The sequence below is a fragment of the Herpailurus yagouaroundi genome, unplaced genomic scaffold (assembly GCF_014898765.1).
Source record: "Herpailurus yagouaroundi ecotype Mexico unplaced genomic scaffold, PumYag 159, whole genome shotgun sequence".
In the NCBI taxonomy this organism is placed as follows: domain Eukaryota; kingdom Metazoa; phylum Chordata; class Mammalia; order Carnivora; family Felidae; genus Herpailurus; species Herpailurus yagouaroundi.
In genome coordinates this window covers 6363864-6380571 of record NW_024412400.1, presented here as the reverse complement: position 1 = coordinate 6380571, position 16708 = coordinate 6363864, and the positions used below count along the sequence as shown (strand labels likewise).

Here is a 16708-nt window from a genome sequence, read left to right as displayed (position 1 = left end):
ATATATATATATATATATATATATATATATATATATATTACATCTTTTTTATCCATTCATCCATCGATGGACACTTGGGCTCTTTCCATACTTTGGCTATTGTTGATAGTGCTGCTATAAACATTGGGGTGCATGTGTCCCTTCGAAACAGCACACCTGTATCCCTTGGACAAATGCCTAGTAGTGCAATTCCTAGGTTGTAGGGTAGTTCTATTTTTAGCTTTTTGAGGAACCTCCACACTGTTTTCCAGACTGGCTGCACCAGTTTGCATTCCCACCAGCAGTGCAAAAGACATCCTCTTTCTCCGCATCCTCGCCAACATCTGTTGTTGCCTGAGTTGTTGATGTTAGCCATTCTGACAGGTGTAAGGTGGTATCTCATCGTGGTTTTGATTTGTATTTCCCTGATAATGAATGATGTTGAGCATTTTTTCATGTGTCAGTTGGCCATCTGGATGTCTTCTTTGGAGAAGTGTCTATTCATGTCTTTTGCCCATTTCTTCACTGGATTATTTGTTTTTTGGGTGTTGAGTTTGATAAGTTCTTTCTAGATTTTGGATACTAACCCTTATCTGATATGTTGTTTGCAAATATCTTCTCCCATTCTGTCGGTTGCCTTTTAGTTTTGCTGACTGTTTCCTTCGTTGTGCAGAAGCTTTTTATTTTGATGAGGTCCCAATAGTTCATTTTTGCTTTTGTTTCCCTTGCCTCCGGAGATGTGTTGAGTAAGAAGTTGCTGCGGCCAAGGTCAAAGAGGTTCTTGCCTGCTTTCTCCTCGAGGATTTTCTGGCTTCCTGTCTTACATTCAGGTCTTTCATCCATTTTGAGTTTATTTTGTGTATGGTGTAAGAAAGTGGTCCAGGTTCATTCTTCTGCATGTCGCTGTCCAGTTTTCCCAGCACCACTTGCTGAAGAGAGTGTCTTTATTCCATTGGGTATTCTTTCCTGCTTTGTCAAAGATTAGTTGGCCATACATTTGTGGGCCCATTTCTGGGTTCTCTCTTCTGTTCCATTGCTCTCTTCTGTTCTTGTGCCAGTACCATACTGTCTTGATAATTACAGCTTTGTAATACAGTTTGAAGTCCGGGATTGTGATACCTCCAGCTTTGGTTTTCTCTTTCAAGATTGCTTTGGCTATTCAGCGTCTTTTCTGGTTCCATACAAATTTTGGGATTGTTTGTTCTAGCTCTGTGAAGAATGCTGGTGTTATTTTGATAGGGATTGCACTGAATATGTAGATTGCTTTGGGTAGTATCGACCTTTTAGCAATATTTGTTCTTCTTATCCAGGAGCATGGAATATTTTTCCTTTTTTTTGGTGTCTTCTTCAATTTCTTTCATAAGCTTTCTATAGTTTCCAGTGTATCAATTTTTCACCTCTTTGGTTAGATTTATTCCTAGTTATTTTATGGTTTTTGGTGCCATTGTAAATGGGATCGATTCTTTGATTTCTCTTTCTGTTGCTTCATCGTTGGTGTGTAGGAATGCAACTGATTTCTGTGCGTTGATTTTATATCCTGCCACTTTGCTGAAAAAGACATTTCCCTTTTAAACAGAACAGGCCACAGGGCATTTTTTATTACATACAAAGAAAAATCTTTCCCCCAACAGCCCACAATCCCTAAAAAAAAGTTCTCAGAGACCTGGCCCAAAGGCAATAGGTGAATCTTTGCAGCATTTATGCCTGTGTCCTGATCTGTTTAAGTCTCTTTCCAGGAATGGAGATCATTCTGCCTCAAAAGGACGCAGTGTCCACATTGTAGAGGAGGTTGCTGTGAGAAGTAAATGAGATGAATCCTTTTCAGAATTACCAAATAAAATCCGTGCTGTCTAGTTGACAATAGGTTTACAACCGATGGGAAATACGTACGAACCAACCCTCCCTCCCCCAAACCTTAGACACTTCACTTCCTGGTTCTTCTGCCCCTCTCCATGCCCAGGGCTTATTTGTTGTGGGCTTTGCAATGAGCATGAGCCAAAGAACTGAAGTCTCTGTGTCACCTCAAGTCCAATCAGACTACTTTTTGGGCTTACATGGGCATAGGCGACTTCCTGGTAAGACTGTAACCTCTGTAGTACTCAGCCGAGGAATGGGGGGGGGGGGACTTCACACTAGGAGATAAATTGCCTGTATAACCCCCCTCCCCCACCCCAGGGTGTCTGTCCATCAGACACCTGCTCTCACGTGAACTTTAATTAAAGCTTCGCTTCACAGCGCTCCGAGTCTCCGCGTCCCTCCTTTGGTGGAGGAGTTGCCTCTGGCTTTGAACTGGCCTCTGCCCAGATCCAATGCAGGTTGTTTTCACGACCAGGCAGGTTTGGCCTGGGTACCACACTGCACCACAAAAGACTTTCAGGTGTACCCAACGGGTGACTTTAGCTTGGGATTCCATGACTGGGTGCATAGCGGGAAGCTAAATAGAACTTTTCCCCACCATCCCAAAGCTGAGTCTGTAAGTAATAAATGATGTCATCTGGAGGTTGGGTCCAAGAGCAAACAGCCAAGAAAGAATTCTTGAGATGTTTTTGGTGCAAAAAAAAAGAGTGATTTTATTAAGGTCCGAGGACAGAACTCGTGGGCAGAAAAATCTGCATTCTAAGTGTGAGGAGTGACTGATTGTGTAGGGCTTTTTATCCTATGAAGGGAGGAGGTGATGTTAGCGCTCCGAGAAATTGAGTCTATAGGTTTCTGGAGGTCTGACTATTCCTAGGATTGTGCTTTCCTTGTACATCACGAAGACAGTTACAAACTGATGGAGTCTTATGTCCTTTATGACTGTGATCTTTATCAGGTGACCATTGGCTCTTTCCTTCCTTTGGTCACGAGTCTGAGAGATGTCCCATGTGTCCCACTCCCGCCTTGGGGGAGGGGAACATGGAAGGCCAACTTGCCTTTTGTTATGTCCTCAGTAAAGATTCGCGTATTTGAAAGAGATGCTGGACACCTTTGTGCCAGATTCACAAAGATGGGGAGCACTCCCTCCAGCCTCCATTAGGGAAGGTGAGTGGGAGAAAGGGAGGGAGGTCCAGAAGGAACCCCTCTTCAGGCCTGGGCCTCTGGGGAGAGGCGGAACCTCACTGTCTGCAGGGCGGTTAGCTGGGGAGGCCTTGGAGGAAGGGCACAGGAGGGGAAGAGGCCGGGCAAGCTCTTTTCCACTCTTTGCTGGTGCAAGGATGTGTGGTGCTCTTGCGGGCCAGGTGGCTACCGGGGAAGGCACTCTAGCTGGAGGTCCCTTGATGGGACGCAGCCAGGAGGGCTATCTCGGAAGATGAGGAATGCCGGCACTAAGAGACATGATGGGGGCAGCAGTGCTGGGGCAAGAGCTGAAGAGAGGGCCCTGGAGGTCAGCTGTGAGCACGCTCCTTGGATGAAGGAACAAGGCAGGGGTCCTGGGAGCACCGCTGAGAAATCCGCCGATGTGTCCCCATGGAGGAGCTGTTAGAAGCCTGCCAGAGGACACTCGCTGATGATCAGCCAGTACACGCAGGGAAAGAACCACGGCCAGCAGCAGCAGAGGTGAAAGGGAGGAGGGAGGTGAGGACGGGAGCAACCAGCCTCCTCCCTTTCCCCACTGCCGGTCCCTGGGCCACGAGGTCAGGTATGAGCTGGACTGAACGCGGGGCAGGGGGTGGAGGCTCTTTGAAGAGAGGACAGCACTGAAGCTTTGGTTTCCAGCAGACGGAGTCCTCTCTCAGCAGGATGGCGGGTCCTGTGGGGCCTCCCCCTGAGCCAGCGGGGCCCGGCCCAGCCACCGGAAGGAACTACAACCTTCCCATCCACAGCCTTCTCTCCCACCGGCCTGGGTACCGGCCGCGGCTTCCAACTTCCTCTCCCCCTGCTGCTGCATTCTTGGAAAGGCCCTACCCATCTGCTCTGCTCTGGGCTTAAACGTTTTGAGGGCAGGGGGACCCCAGACTGAGGGAACTAGAGGAGCCGTAAGCCCACAAGTCTATTAGAGAACCAGGGAAGCCCAAGAAACGCTCAAGGCCCGACCCCAGAACAGGGGTAGGGGTGGGCTGGGTTGAGGAAGGTGGTGAGGGGTGACGAGAAGAGGGAGGCCCTCACAGACACTTCAGGACCGGGCAGCCAGCGGCCGGGATGGGGACCAGGTCAGGGGTGTGCTGCCTCCAACTGTGAGGGGGGCCGTGCCAGCAGCCCCCAGCCATTTCAAGGGGGTGTCCAGGCAGCTCCCTGCTGTGCTCCAGCTCCAGGGACACAATCAGAAGTACGTGCTGCTCGTGAAGGTCACCCCTGGGCTGGAAGTTCTTCCTGAAGCCTCTGTTTCCTTTTCTGAAGGTGCTGACTCCAGAAACCTGGTGGGAGCCGGAGGCCGTCACCGGCCGGCCACGAATGGGTCCCGTGGCAGCGTCCTTCACCGCCCCTCCCCCAGGGGAGGGGACCTGGCCCAGAGCCAGTCGGATGCGTGTGGCTCCCGAGGCCCCCGTATTGGCCTCTAAGCAACAGAGGACACATAGTGAGGTGGGGGCCTAGGCTTCAGAGAAAACGAGCAGCTCACCGTGGGTGGGGCTCCTCCTCCAGCTCCTTGATGGTGTCCTTCAGGGGCTGGCCCCGTGTCTCCGGCAACAGGGCACAGAGGAAGCCTGCCCCGATGGGGAGGCTGCCGTAGATGAGCATAGGGAGGGCTGCCTGGTACTCGCCCAGCAGGCTCACGAGAGGGGTGAGGATCCCCCCGATCCTCGAGGAGATGCCCATCAGCCCCATGCCTGTCTGCCTGTGGGAAGGCCCGTCCGACTGAGCACACCCAGCCGTGACCCCCGGGCCACAGCCCCACCCCCGCTGCGCCTTGGGGGGGGGGGCCCAGCCCCTCATTATGGCCCCGCAGGCCTGCCGCCTCCCCAGCCTCACTGGCCTTCTGCTCTCTGCTCCTGCATAGTAACTTCGTGTAGTCCGGCCGCGTGCCACGCCTCTCTCACCTCCAGGCCTGTCTATCTGCTGCCCCCCTGCTCGCCTACCAAGTCTCAGGTCAAAGGCTGCACCTCACGTCTCCCCAGCAACCCCTGAGTGTTCCTCCTTCTGAGCCATTCATTCTTACACTTGCTCCATATCCCAGTCTCCACAAGGCCAGGGCGTGCCCTCCTTCTGTATCTGTCCTCCACTGCCTGGGATAAGATGGGGACTCGGGCTAGATTCCTAGCTGCCCGGACCCCGTCCGCGCTGCTGCCCCGCGAGCCGGCCTCATAAGCCAGCTGCCTGTGGGACAGGGGTGAGGGCAGAGGAGCGGGAGGGGTGAGGGCAGAGGGCGGCAGCCCTTACCGGATGACGGTGGGGAAGAGCTCGGCACAGTACACGTAGGAGATGGTAAAGCTGGCGGCCATGGCGAACTTGCCCGCCACGGCCAGCACAGTGACCACCACCGGCAGATCTGGGGGAGGATGCCGGTCAGCCGCAGGCAGGTGGACAGCCCCATGCCCCGGGCCCCACCCCTGCCCTGTCCTCCCGAACTCCTGGCCCCCTCTGCTCCCGGGCCCCAGGGTTGCCCTCACTCCTGGAGGTGGGGGGGGGGGTGGTGGGGAGGGCAGGAATGTGGCAGAGCCAGCCCCAGCACCTGCTGGGACAAAGACGATGCCGATGCACACGAGGCCACCCAGAACCAGAGTCAGCATCTGGCTCCACTTGCGGCCCAACCACTGCATCATGAAGATGCTGAGGCAGCGGGCGGGAACCTCCACGGTTCCGAAGACGAGCTGCGTCAGGTAGATGTCCAGGCCAAAGTCGCCGACTTGGAAGCTCAGGCCAAAGTACCCCAGACTGTCCACAAACCTGCAAAGTGTCCAGGAATCCCTATCACTGCTGGGGGATGAGACACCAGCCCTCTCAGAGGGAGCCTGTCTCTGAGCAGGAGGCAGCAGCACAGCCAGGGAGAAACCCAGTGAGGCCACACAGCCCGTCCCTGACCGCCAGCCACCGTGTCCCAGCCACTGACGCGCACGCACCAGAGACGGGAGAGCCCTTTGGCGTGGGCTTCAGGGCGGGGTGCGGGCCCTGGCGCGCTCACCAGACATAGAAGAAGATCAGGGTCAGTTTCCGGAGCCGGGGGTGCCTGAACAGATCCAGAGGATTCCCTGAGGGGGCTGTCTTCTCTGGGACCAGCTGGGGGCACGATGCACAGTGAGGGGCCAGGCACAAAGGTCTGGGCCCGCCAGAGTCAGGGGCAGGGCTGGGCTTGGCCTGTGAGAAGTACCTGGCTCAGGAGCTCTGGGGAGAGTTTCCGCCTGTTGACGGAGGCCGCCTTCTGGATCACTCGTTTGGCCTCCTCCACCCTCCCTCTTGTCAGAAGCCACCGTGCTGACTCTGGCAGAGCCCTGCAGGTCAGGAATGGCTCTGACCTTGGAGCCCCCCCCCCCCCCCCCCCCCCCACTCCCCCAGGGGCCTTCCCAGCTGTTCCAGGGCACACAGAACCTCACACCCATCGCACTGTGGAGCGTTCCCCGAGGTGAATGTGAGTGTTGCGCTCCAATCACACCCCCGCACAGCTAGCAGGGGCAGGTGGGGAGGGGGAAACGGCTTGCTCCTGGGAAGTACTCCTCACCAGATGTAGAAGAAGAGTAGCAAGACAGGTGCGGTGCCGGCCATTTGGAAATACCTCCAGTTTCGGACGCCATAGGCGAGTCCTGCTAATGCCATCTGACCCAGGGAGAAGGCGCACTGGACCAGGACCACGGCCTGAGTCCTCCTGGAGGGCCCCACCCACTCTGTAACTGTGCGAACAGAGAGATGAGACCCGGCCCGCCCCCCCCCCCCCCCCGCCACCCACGGGCCCCCGGCTCCTTCCCTGTCATTCCCTAGACGGTCTTCTGTCAGGGTGGGCCTCAGTCCCACTTGCGGTGTGGGTGCCTGACAAGGCTCCCCCCGGAGGCAGTCCGGGAAAGTGGCCGGCCCAGACCCCAAGGCCTCACCCCATGCTTGAAGGCTTAGGGACCCAGATACTCACGTAGGGAGATGTTGCTGAAGGCGAACCCAGAGACAGCAGTAGCCACAGCAAAGCGCAGGACCATGTAGAGCTCAAAGCTGGGCACAAAGGCCGTGGTCGGGCCGAGGAGGGCGAAGAGTAGCAGCTGCACCAGGATACTGACCTTGCGGCCAATCCTGGAGTAACAGAGGGGCAGGAAGTACGGGAGACCCAGCCCTGCCCTGGGCTCTCTGTCTGACAGAGGACACGTGACCCTGCCCTGCGAGCTCTGTTTGAGGGAGAGGGGAACAGGGCCTTATCCCAGACACCAGTGAAGGGCACGGGGGCAGGGGGGGGGCGAGAGGGGGAACTGTACCGGGAACATAGGAGCATGCGAGGTCAGGGGCAAGCCGGTCAAGTTCCTACCGGTCACAGAGGGGCCCGAAGATGAGAGCCCCAGTGAGGAGCCCAGCCATGAACACCGACTGCGAGGTCTCCTTCAGGTGCTTCTGACCACAAACGAGGTTGAACTGAGGCAGACACAGGCAGGTGTGAACCAGGGGCAGCCAACGGCAAGTCCTTTGTCGTCCAGCCCACCCACGGCAAACCTCTCAGGGCAGATGCCCGTGGTTCCCAAAGTGTGTGCGAAGGCACCCCAGGGCACCAGAACAAATTCATGGGGCACAGAACGACATTCGGAATTTTAAAGGAAAATGCAGCAATCCTCAACATCTGTCTGGCATTACAAGAACTACCAACTAAGGACAGTTCTGGTTCAACATGAGATCACGCTACATTCCTTCCAGTGACATCATATCTATGTGAAGCTGTATTTTGGGGAGGTGTTTTGAAAAAAAAAAAAAAAAAAGCAAGCACCATGGGGAATGGAAAATGAGGGGGTCAGTGTTTAAGGACAGAAGTTGCACAGTTCCCAATGGGCACATACATCCTATTAGTAGGGGGTTGTATTTATTTAAAGATGAAAAATATAGGGGCGCCTGGGTGGCGCAGTCGGTTAAGCGTCCGACTTCAGCCAGGTCACGATCTCGCGGTCTGTGAGTTCGAGCCCCGCGTCGGGCTCTGGGCTGATGGCTCAGAGCCTGGAGCCTGTTTCCGATTCTGTGTCTCCCTCTCTCTCTGCCCCTCCCCCGTTCATGCTCCGTCTCTCTCTGTCCCAAAAATAAATAAACGTTTGAAAAAAAAAATTTTTTTAAAGATGAAAAATATGGAGTGCCTGGGTGGCTCAGTCGGTTGAGCATCTGACTTCAGCTCTGGTCATGATCTCACGGTTTCTGAGTTCGAGCCCCGCGTCGGGCTCTGTGCCGACAGCTCAGAGCCCGGAGCCTGCTTCGGATTCTGGGTCTCCCTCTCTCTCCGCCCTCTCCCACTTGCGCTGTCTCTCAAAACTAAATAAACATTAAAAAAAATAAAAAAAAAATTAAAATGAAAGATATTTCCTTTCAGTTTCTGTGTATTATTTTTTAAAACAGTTCCTAAGTCATTTGAACATAATTACCTGTTAGGTTGTTTGGCCCTAATTACTCAATACATAAAACTTAGGTTTTTATTTTGGCTTGGAGATGCCAGGTAGAATTGCTGAGGCATTAAGGATACAAAGTTTGGAACCCTTGACACGCCACTACTTACTGCTTCCTGACAAATGGGGCCTCTAGCCCACAGCCAGAGCACCCCTGTGACTTCCTTGGGCCTCATCAAATGTCCCCATCCGGCTGCAAAATCTCCGTGAAACTCTCACCATTCACTGCCGGTGAGAATCCCAAGGAGCCCTCACGCCCCACTTGCAGAAGGAGATCAAGACGGAGGAACACGCACACGCGTGGGCGTGCGTGTGGGCGCTCATGTGCCTGCACACACAGGGGTGGGGCGACCCACTTGGAGACTCAGAGAGACTGAGAAACTGAGTGGAAAAAATATGCACGTTCGCCTAACTCTGTAGGTATCTACTGCATGTGCACATACTGTAGGCACATGTGACTGACCCCGCCCCCCTCGACTGGTCTGTGGGCCCTTCCGGGAGTTCTGTGCCCCCTGCACACAGCTCAGCTCCTGACGTGAACGTTGGTGGGGGGAAACACGACAGGTGAGTTGTCCTCTGCGGCTCAAGGTGATAGCTTCACAATCACTGATGCCGTTTGAGGGCTCACTCTGTGCTGGGCAGTCTGCTGCATGCTTCACATGTATTATCTAATTCTGACACCAATCCTTGATTTATTATTCCATTCCCCTGAGGAAGAGGAGGTTAAGCGGCTTCTCCGAGGTCCCGCTGCTGGATGGCAATGGAGTTCAGGCATCCCTTTTGCCCCAGACAGGGACTGAAACTGCGTGAAAGCTCAGAGAACGTTTGCTGAATGGATCAACACATGAATACCTAGAGCTAGCCAACTAGCCACTCATCATCGGTCAAAATCGCTAAAATCATTTTAGCAAGAAATGAATCAGTCCAGGAGATACCATTGTGCTCATACTTCTGTTCTCAAGAACAACTGTTAATTTTCAGTATATGTCCAATGATTGCCTAATGGCCCCTGGGAGTGAAAGGGGGCAAGATAAGGGATCTGAACTTGTTCCACCTAGTTCTATTCTTTTTTTTTTTTTTTTTTAACATTTATTTATTTTTGAGACAGAGAGAGACAGAGCATGAACGGGGGAGGGACATAGAGAGAGGGAGACACAGAATCTGAGACAGGCTCCGGGCTCTGAGCTATCAGCACAGAGCCCGACGCGGGGCTCGAACTCACAGAGTGTGAGATCATGACCTAAGCTGAAGTCGGACGCTCAACTGACTGAGCCACCCAGGCGCCCCCAACCCAGTTCTATTCTGTTTGGTTTTTGTTTAGCAACCACAGAGTGCCTTTGTAGTTAGACGCTACTTAAAATAACTCATAAAGGCCTGCTGCTATCAGCCTCTGGAATCTGAACAGAGAGGCTTTGTGGGACTTTGTTAACCTATCTGTTGGTGTCTTGGTTTCTCATGTACAAAATGGGGATAAAATATACTGCATGGTGTCCCCCAGCAGGATTAAAGGAATTAATGCATGGAACACGTTTAGCACGGTGGCTGTCACACAGGAAGTCCTCAGTAAATGTCAGCTCAGCGGAGGGGGCACTGGCCCCCCCGTGCTCATGAAACTCACAGCTGGTGACCGACACCTCGGACACACGGGGCTATAGTGCTCTGAAGGCATGGATGCCGACCCCAGGGAGACTTCCGAGGCTGGTGCCCCTACTCGGTGGCCACCACTCGCCAACCCCTTATAGCTTGTGTACCCCTTATTTCATGCAGTCCTCATTCTAACCTCGTAAAGGATTATCATTCCCACTGTGCAACCACAGAGGCCAAAGCTTGGAGAGGTGCCGAGACGTGGTGTGCAGATGGAACAGAGACAAAAGGGCTCCCCACCTTGGGACGCCAGCCATTACCTTCTCCGACCCTAATGCCCAGAGTGGAGGGTTCTGTCTGGGGCTTGCCACATGGGCACACAGAATCCCGCCCCCATTCTTGGAGCACACACATCACATCTTCCTCCCCTGTTCCAAAAGCTTCCATGGCTCCCTTTGGTCTCTAGGAGAGAGCCCAAATCTCTCAGCTCTGTATCTAAGACCGTGGAAGAGTCATCTCTTCCTGATTTCCCAACATCTTTGTTGGTCAGCATTCCTCAGTCATGGCAAGCATTTTCATGCCTCCGGATCTAGAAACGGCTATTCTCTCTGCTTCCCCTTCCCTCCCATTCTTTTCCCCTTTCTGGGCCCAAGACAGATCACACTGCTCTTAGTCATTCAGAGTCTATTTCCCTCCCGATTCCAAGGTTCATGTGGACAAGGCTGGGAATTATTTTTTTCTTTTACCAAGGACGGGCACCCAGGAAATGTTGGGAGGTAGATTGAGAAGGAGAAATGCACTCTGCTCTTCAAGAATACCTAGCCTATAAGGCAATGTGCTCTTTTCTTCTCAAATTAGGACTATCCATATTTCAGTTTGAATATGAAGCTGCTGGTTATCAGAAGGAACGTTGGGAAGTCAGCTCAGAGAGACTCCCCCGAATCAGTGTGGTGGAGCCCCTCCTCACAGATGGGAAGCAGAGGGAAACGATCTCACGCAACAGAGCTCTGGAAGCAAAGTTGGACTCGGCACGCGGGTACAGGGCACAAAGTACCCAAGGTGTGCACTCTTTTGGGAATCCAAGTCCTTGAGAGTGTTGGAGCAGGAGAAGCATGGTAGGGAAGGGCAAGAGGTCCAAGGCCCAATGCCGGTGGTGGCACAGTCCAGGTTGGTGATTAAAGACCAAGAGGGCAGCCTCAAATCCTTAGAGAACTCGAACAAGGTGCCTCCCTCCTCTGACTGTTCCCTGCACAGTTAATACTCAGCAAGCCTTAGCTGAATAAAATTGCACGAACAGTCCAGCACAGGGTGTGAACGGGGCTAAAGAAGTCTGGAAGTCTGAGAAGTCTGGAAGTTTGCCTGGGTTTTGAGGATGGTGTTTGGCCAGGTAGGCACCCACAGCATATGGGGACCAGTGGAGGCTGATCCTATCAAGAGGGTGATGCTGGGAACCTGGAGAGGCCACTGGGGACCAGACCGGGCTCTGCTGGGAGAGCTCCTAGGCCGCATGCGGCTCTATGGAGCAGAATGGGGTGGAGGGTCAGGAGGAAGACAGGCAGGACAGATCTTTAGGCTGCAAGGGTTCTGGGGGCAGGTTTATGGTCACATATTAAAAGTGAATGCCTGGGGGTGCCTGGCTAGTTCAGTCAGTAGAGTGTGCAACTCTTGAGCTTGGGGGTTGTGAGTACAAGCCCCAAGTTGGGTATAGAGATTACTTAAAAATTGAAAATCTTAAAGAAGGTGCCTTTGGTCAAAACATCATTCTCTGAAAGCCTCTAAAAAGTAAATACTTTTTTTACCTGCAGAGAAAAAAATAAATGCAGGTTTCTGGACTCCAGATTCCCCTCTCCACAAAGGCTCAGGATTCACCACCCTCAAGATGAGTCATCCAGACCTCCCAACAACACTCGCCCCTTGGATGCTGGACCATCTGTGCTCTTTCCCACTCCTGCGGGGACCTGAGTGGGAGTCCCACGTCCATGATCAGCTCATTATGTTGCCCTGGACAAGTCGTCTCCCTACTGTGTGCCTCAGACCCAGCTTCTGGGAAGCAGCAGAGTGGGCCTGGATGCTTCCAGAGAGCCGTCCTTGCTCAGGTGGCTGGAGTGGGAATCTGTTTATCTGCCCAGATCCTCCCTAAGAAAATGAGTTAAGCAGAGCAAGTGCTGTTATCTGCCGGACAAATCCTAGAGTCACAGTGCGTCCGGTCCCCTGGAGGCAGGTGGGGAGAGCTTTAGAGAGGGCAGCTGAAGGGCAGGAAGCCCACATCAAGCAAGCAGGAGGTCAGACAAGTGGATGGGGATCCAGGAAGATAGGTAAGCAGGCAGATATGCAGGGGCAGACTGAAAGACAAGGGCAAGTGGACCGACAGATGGGAGCACTGGGGAGAAAGACATAAAGACAGGAAAGCAGGGAAGGGATAGGAAAAAGGTCAGGCAACTGGGCACACAGGCGGATAGATGGACAAAAGGGTAGACAAAAATGGACAGAGGGGCAGACAAATCAGAGACAGAATATGGATTGAAAGGTAGATGGACCAGTAGTCAGAGGACAAAGAGAAAAGCAGGATGAATGGCAAAAAAAAAAAAAAAAAAAAAAAAAAGCCATACCAAGTGGTCAGTCATTCGTGGATGGGTGCTCCAGGGCAGATACAGAAGCAGCAACACCGGCAGCTGAGGGCAGATGGTCAGGCAAAGGAGCTGACCGACCCCAAATGGGCAGACAGGCAAAAGGGCAGCCCTACCTCGTTCTTTAGGGACAGGGGCCTGTCTTCAGGATACTCCCAGCCTGCCTCACAAGGCTGCGTCTCGTTGAAGTGGTGGCTGAGGATGTCCTCCAGGCTGGCGTCGTCAGGGGGCGGCCGGAACATAAGGCAGGACTCAGGCTTGCCTGCAGCATCCAGGGGCACGCTCAGTGTCAGCTGTTCAGCCACACTCAGGTTCAAAGTGTGGTTCTTGACCCAGGCTACTGAGCAGTGGTGGGTCTCGTGCTGGATCATGAAGACCTGGGCAAACATGTAGTAAGCGGACAGGAAGCCGGGAATACTCAGAAGCATCACCAGCTGTATCTGGAAGCGACCAAAGTCGCCTATTTCAGCCAGGACCTGGCCAAATTGAGCCATGTCTACTGGTCAGCCTGGGGCCATAGACAGCTCTGCAGCTCGGCTTTGGGGCGCTTACTCCTCTGAGCAGAAGTGACGGCTGTGTTAATGTTTAATCCAGCCTTTGACCTGTCACACTTCAACTCCCTGGCTGTAGCCTGGGCAGGATAGAATATGATAAAAAAAAAAAAAGGAGTCTACTCTGGTTTGCAAAATGCAAGGATGCTTTATGGACCGTGCGATGGACACAAGCCCCACAGAAGGACTTTCTCAGGCCCCGCACAGGAACGAGCTTCAGCCAAATGTTCGACGGTGCACAAGCAGCATTTCCTCCCATGTCATCCCAAACAAATCACACCCAGCTCAAACCCCTCCCATGATGATAGACCCCAAATTCTAAGGGTAGTTCTGACACTTAGAGGGACACAGAAGTCCCTTCTAGGGACCAGCTCAGAATAGACAATGGGGGTAAATCAGGAGAGGAGCAAGGACCCAGCCTGCCTACTAACTTGGTCAGCTGCCAAGTCTGGCCTCTTGATCTGCTGATCTTATCTTTCTCTTATTTTTTTTTATTTAAAAAAATTTTTAATGTTTTCTTATTTTATATTTGAGAGACAGAGACAGAGCATGAGCAGGGGAGGGGCAGAGAGAGGAGGAGACAGAGTCCGAAGCAGGCTCCAGGCTCTGAGCTGTCAGCACAGAGCCGGACTTGAGGCTCAAACTCACAAGCAGTGAGATCGTGACCTGAGCCGAAGTCAGACGCTTAACCAACTGAGCCACCCAGATGCCCCTTGTCTTTCTCTTAGCGGTGATGGGCATGTGGTAGGACACCGTGAAGTCCAGGAGACCTACCAACGGCATAAGCTTACCAAAGGCAATCCGAGAGCACACAGCAATTACAGAAGAACCACGAGTTGCATTTTGAGCTCTACTCTGATCCAGGAACCATTAACACCTTCCCAAAATACACAGGCAAGCTGCTCCAGGGTAGCTCCAGTCCCAACGGGCAATCTCAGTGGTAACAGAGGAACACAGGACAAAGCCTCCCCACACCACAGCAGCAGCTGTGGACGCCCTTGCTGGCCTCAAGGCTGGAATGGGGCTCATGGTGGCTGATAGGTCAGGATTCTTACAGGACTGGAGGCTAACAGGATCTCTGACAGGAGGAATCTCCCAAAGATTAAAAAGTCTCCATCCTTTCTATGCTGGAAGAGGTCTACTGCAGGTAGACCCAGGGCTTGGAGAGCACCTCGTTCAGTCATAGGAGGTGGGGAATGATAGGACTAAAGACAGCATTTGGGAAAAATACACACGCATGCGCACACACATACACACATTCACGTAGTTGTCTGTGTGTGCATAGGAAAGACTTCTTATGTTTTGGATTTTGAACCATTTTAAGAGAGGCTGAGCAGCACAGGTGAAGGGAAGCAAGGCTGCACGGGGCGGTTCTGGACACGGCATGCCTGCATCTGCCTGGCCACCTGGCTGGCACAAATGTTGGCTCCTTGTTAATCCGCCAGCATGCAGGGCAGGGCAGGGCAGGGCAGACTGTGAAGGGCAGAGACATGGGCCCGAGACCCCGCGTAAGGAGAGGACCTCTCTCTCTGCCCCATCCCAAAGTCCCCACCAGGCTCACTGCTGTCCCCAGCTCGATCTTTTCTTCCTCACTTAGCTTTCTCGGATGTGCTTGTGCTCAGCGTCACCTTGATTGAATTGTCAAGAAAACAGACGTTGCAGGTTGTCACTGCCCCATGTGGTGTCCCCCTGGCCGGGGAGAACTGAGATGGAGACGTGAGCCTGTCCTCAGCCCTCGTCATCTTCTTACTCGAGTCGGGGAGATTTTTGCTTCTTTGGTTCCAAGCAGTGGGGGCTGTTGCAAGGAGGCAGGAAGCTCAGGCACTGTTATTGATTCCCTGTGATCCTGAGTTTGTCCCTGTTAAGAAAACAAAATTCAGCCGGGCAGATTGAAAGATCTAATTGGCTCTCCTCAATGATTCATGAATTGGGCAGCATCCCATCTGGCAAGTAGAAAGGAGTTCCAAGGAGCCGTACAAAACGGAAGAATTTAAAAGCAGAAAAGGACAGAAGAAAGAAAATTTCCAGCAAAGAGTGGGTTGTTTGTGGCAGCCACCCTCCTTTGGGGCAATGAGGGGATCTATCAGGCGGATTACCTCACTGGTGCTGATCAGGTAGTTCCAGATTGACTTATTTAAGGTCACATTCCTGGGAGAGACTAAAATTGCAATGAGGTCAGGTGTTACACTTTGGTTTGCTGATGTGGGCTTAGCACAAGGGACTCTATTTGAGGCCAGTGGTTTCTTTTTTAACAAGTCCTCCTTTCGATCAGACTCGAAGCTTACCTAGGCGGTGGGATCAAAATGCAAGGCGTTAATGCCACCCTCAGCCACCACGCTGTAGTTCTCACAATTTTTGTTTGTTCTGTATGGTGTTCACAGATCAGGATGTATTTTGCTGAATCTCTGTGGTGGTCACAGACCGTGACTTGAGGCTCATAATTTTTTAGTTGGCTTTTCTCTTTGTTCCTTTTTTGACAGTCCAGTCTTAGGGAGATCATTTGCTCGGTGTTTCGTGGCAACAAACGTGCATTTAAAGCTTTTGAGAGAACACAGTGTGGCAAGGAGACTGCTACGATTACTGTAAGCAGGGTAATTCCCAACGTCTCACTTCAGAGCCATGGTCCCCAAGACCCCAACCAATCAAAATCAAATAAGTCAAAAAAGGATCCCATAAAAGAGTCATCTTTTTAAGCCAAGTGGTTTGCCCAGTGGTCTTATGTAATTGAGTTTTAACTTCCCCAGAAACACTAATCCAGGTACAGCCGGTGGTGTTGGCTGTAGCACAGATACTGAAAGGGCGGGCCTACACCGGCTGACTCCATCTTGTTCTGTGTCCTTCACCCTGAACACGCCTCCTCCCCTTGAGTAACCTCCCGCTCACCTGCCTAACAGGACTCCGACCCTTCCCCAGCCAATCGGCTGAGGCCACAGCCATTACCTCACCAACTGCCCCTAGGCCCCAATAAAACCTTTGTCCTTTTGAAACTAGCTCTCTCTCCCTGGTTATCTCACCGCTGCGTCGGTGCAGGTAGGGGATTGAGCTGGAGCTAGCTCGAATAAAGGCTCTTTTGCTTTTACATTGGACTCGGCTCCCTGGAGGTATTTGGGGACCACGAATTCTGGGCATAACAATACCTTCTTGCTTGGCTAAAAGATAATCAAAGGCCATCCTATTGGCAAGAACAACTTTGGCCAGTGAGTTTAAGGATCTTTGTTGGTACCTCTTGCTATGGCAGCAGATTCCACAATACTTTCCAGAGTTAAGGAGAGTTTCCTGATGATAGCCTCATTTGTATTCAGTCCTAAGTAGAGAAACAAGGACCTCCAAAGGAAGCAAATCTCCTGGTAGGTGCTTTCCAACTTAACAATATAAATTCAGGGGAGTCAACCAATGAGGTGTCTGTGAACAGCTAGGGGCACTGCTCAGCTGTGTGCCAGCTATCTGCGCATCCAAAGGTCCAAGGAGGTGATAACCACCACAGACATAGAAGATCACG

The 16708-nt window shown here is 52.5% G+C and overlaps 1 protein-coding gene across 3 annotated transcripts; it reads right to left on the bottom strand.

Moving 5' to 3' along the window:
• Positions 1 to 2522: 2522 nt before the first annotated feature.
• On the bottom strand, positions 2523 to 13219 carry SLC22A13 (solute carrier family 22 member 13). Of its 3 annotated transcripts, XR_005791929.1 has the most exons (11): positions 12775 to 13152; positions 7337 to 7440; positions 6953 to 7107; positions 6551 to 6719; positions 6203 to 6323; positions 6017 to 6111; positions 5567 to 5781; positions 5275 to 5383; positions 4517 to 4732; positions 4066 to 4313; positions 2523 to 3446 (listed from the first exon to the last, which is right to left on the bottom strand). XR_005791929.1 is itself a non-coding variant. In XM_040479802.1 (10 exons), the coding sequence occupies exons 1-10, from the start codon at positions 13150 to 13152 to the stop codon at positions 4220 to 4222; spliced, it is 1656 nt and encodes a 551-aa protein (XP_040335736.1). In that variant the 5' UTR covers positions 13153 to 13218; the 3' UTR covers positions 2523 to 4219. The 3 variants fall into 3 exon arrangements, 2 of the variants coding, with proteins under 2 accessions (XP_040335736.1, XP_040335738.1); XM_040479802.1 differs by having other exon boundaries at positions 2523 to 4313; positions 12775 to 13218; XM_040479804.1 differs by lacking the exons at positions 2523 to 3446; positions 4066 to 4313; positions 4517 to 4732 and adding an exon at positions 4809 to 5120 and having other exon boundaries at positions 12775 to 13219.
• Positions 13220 to 16708: the final 3489 nt, after the last annotated feature.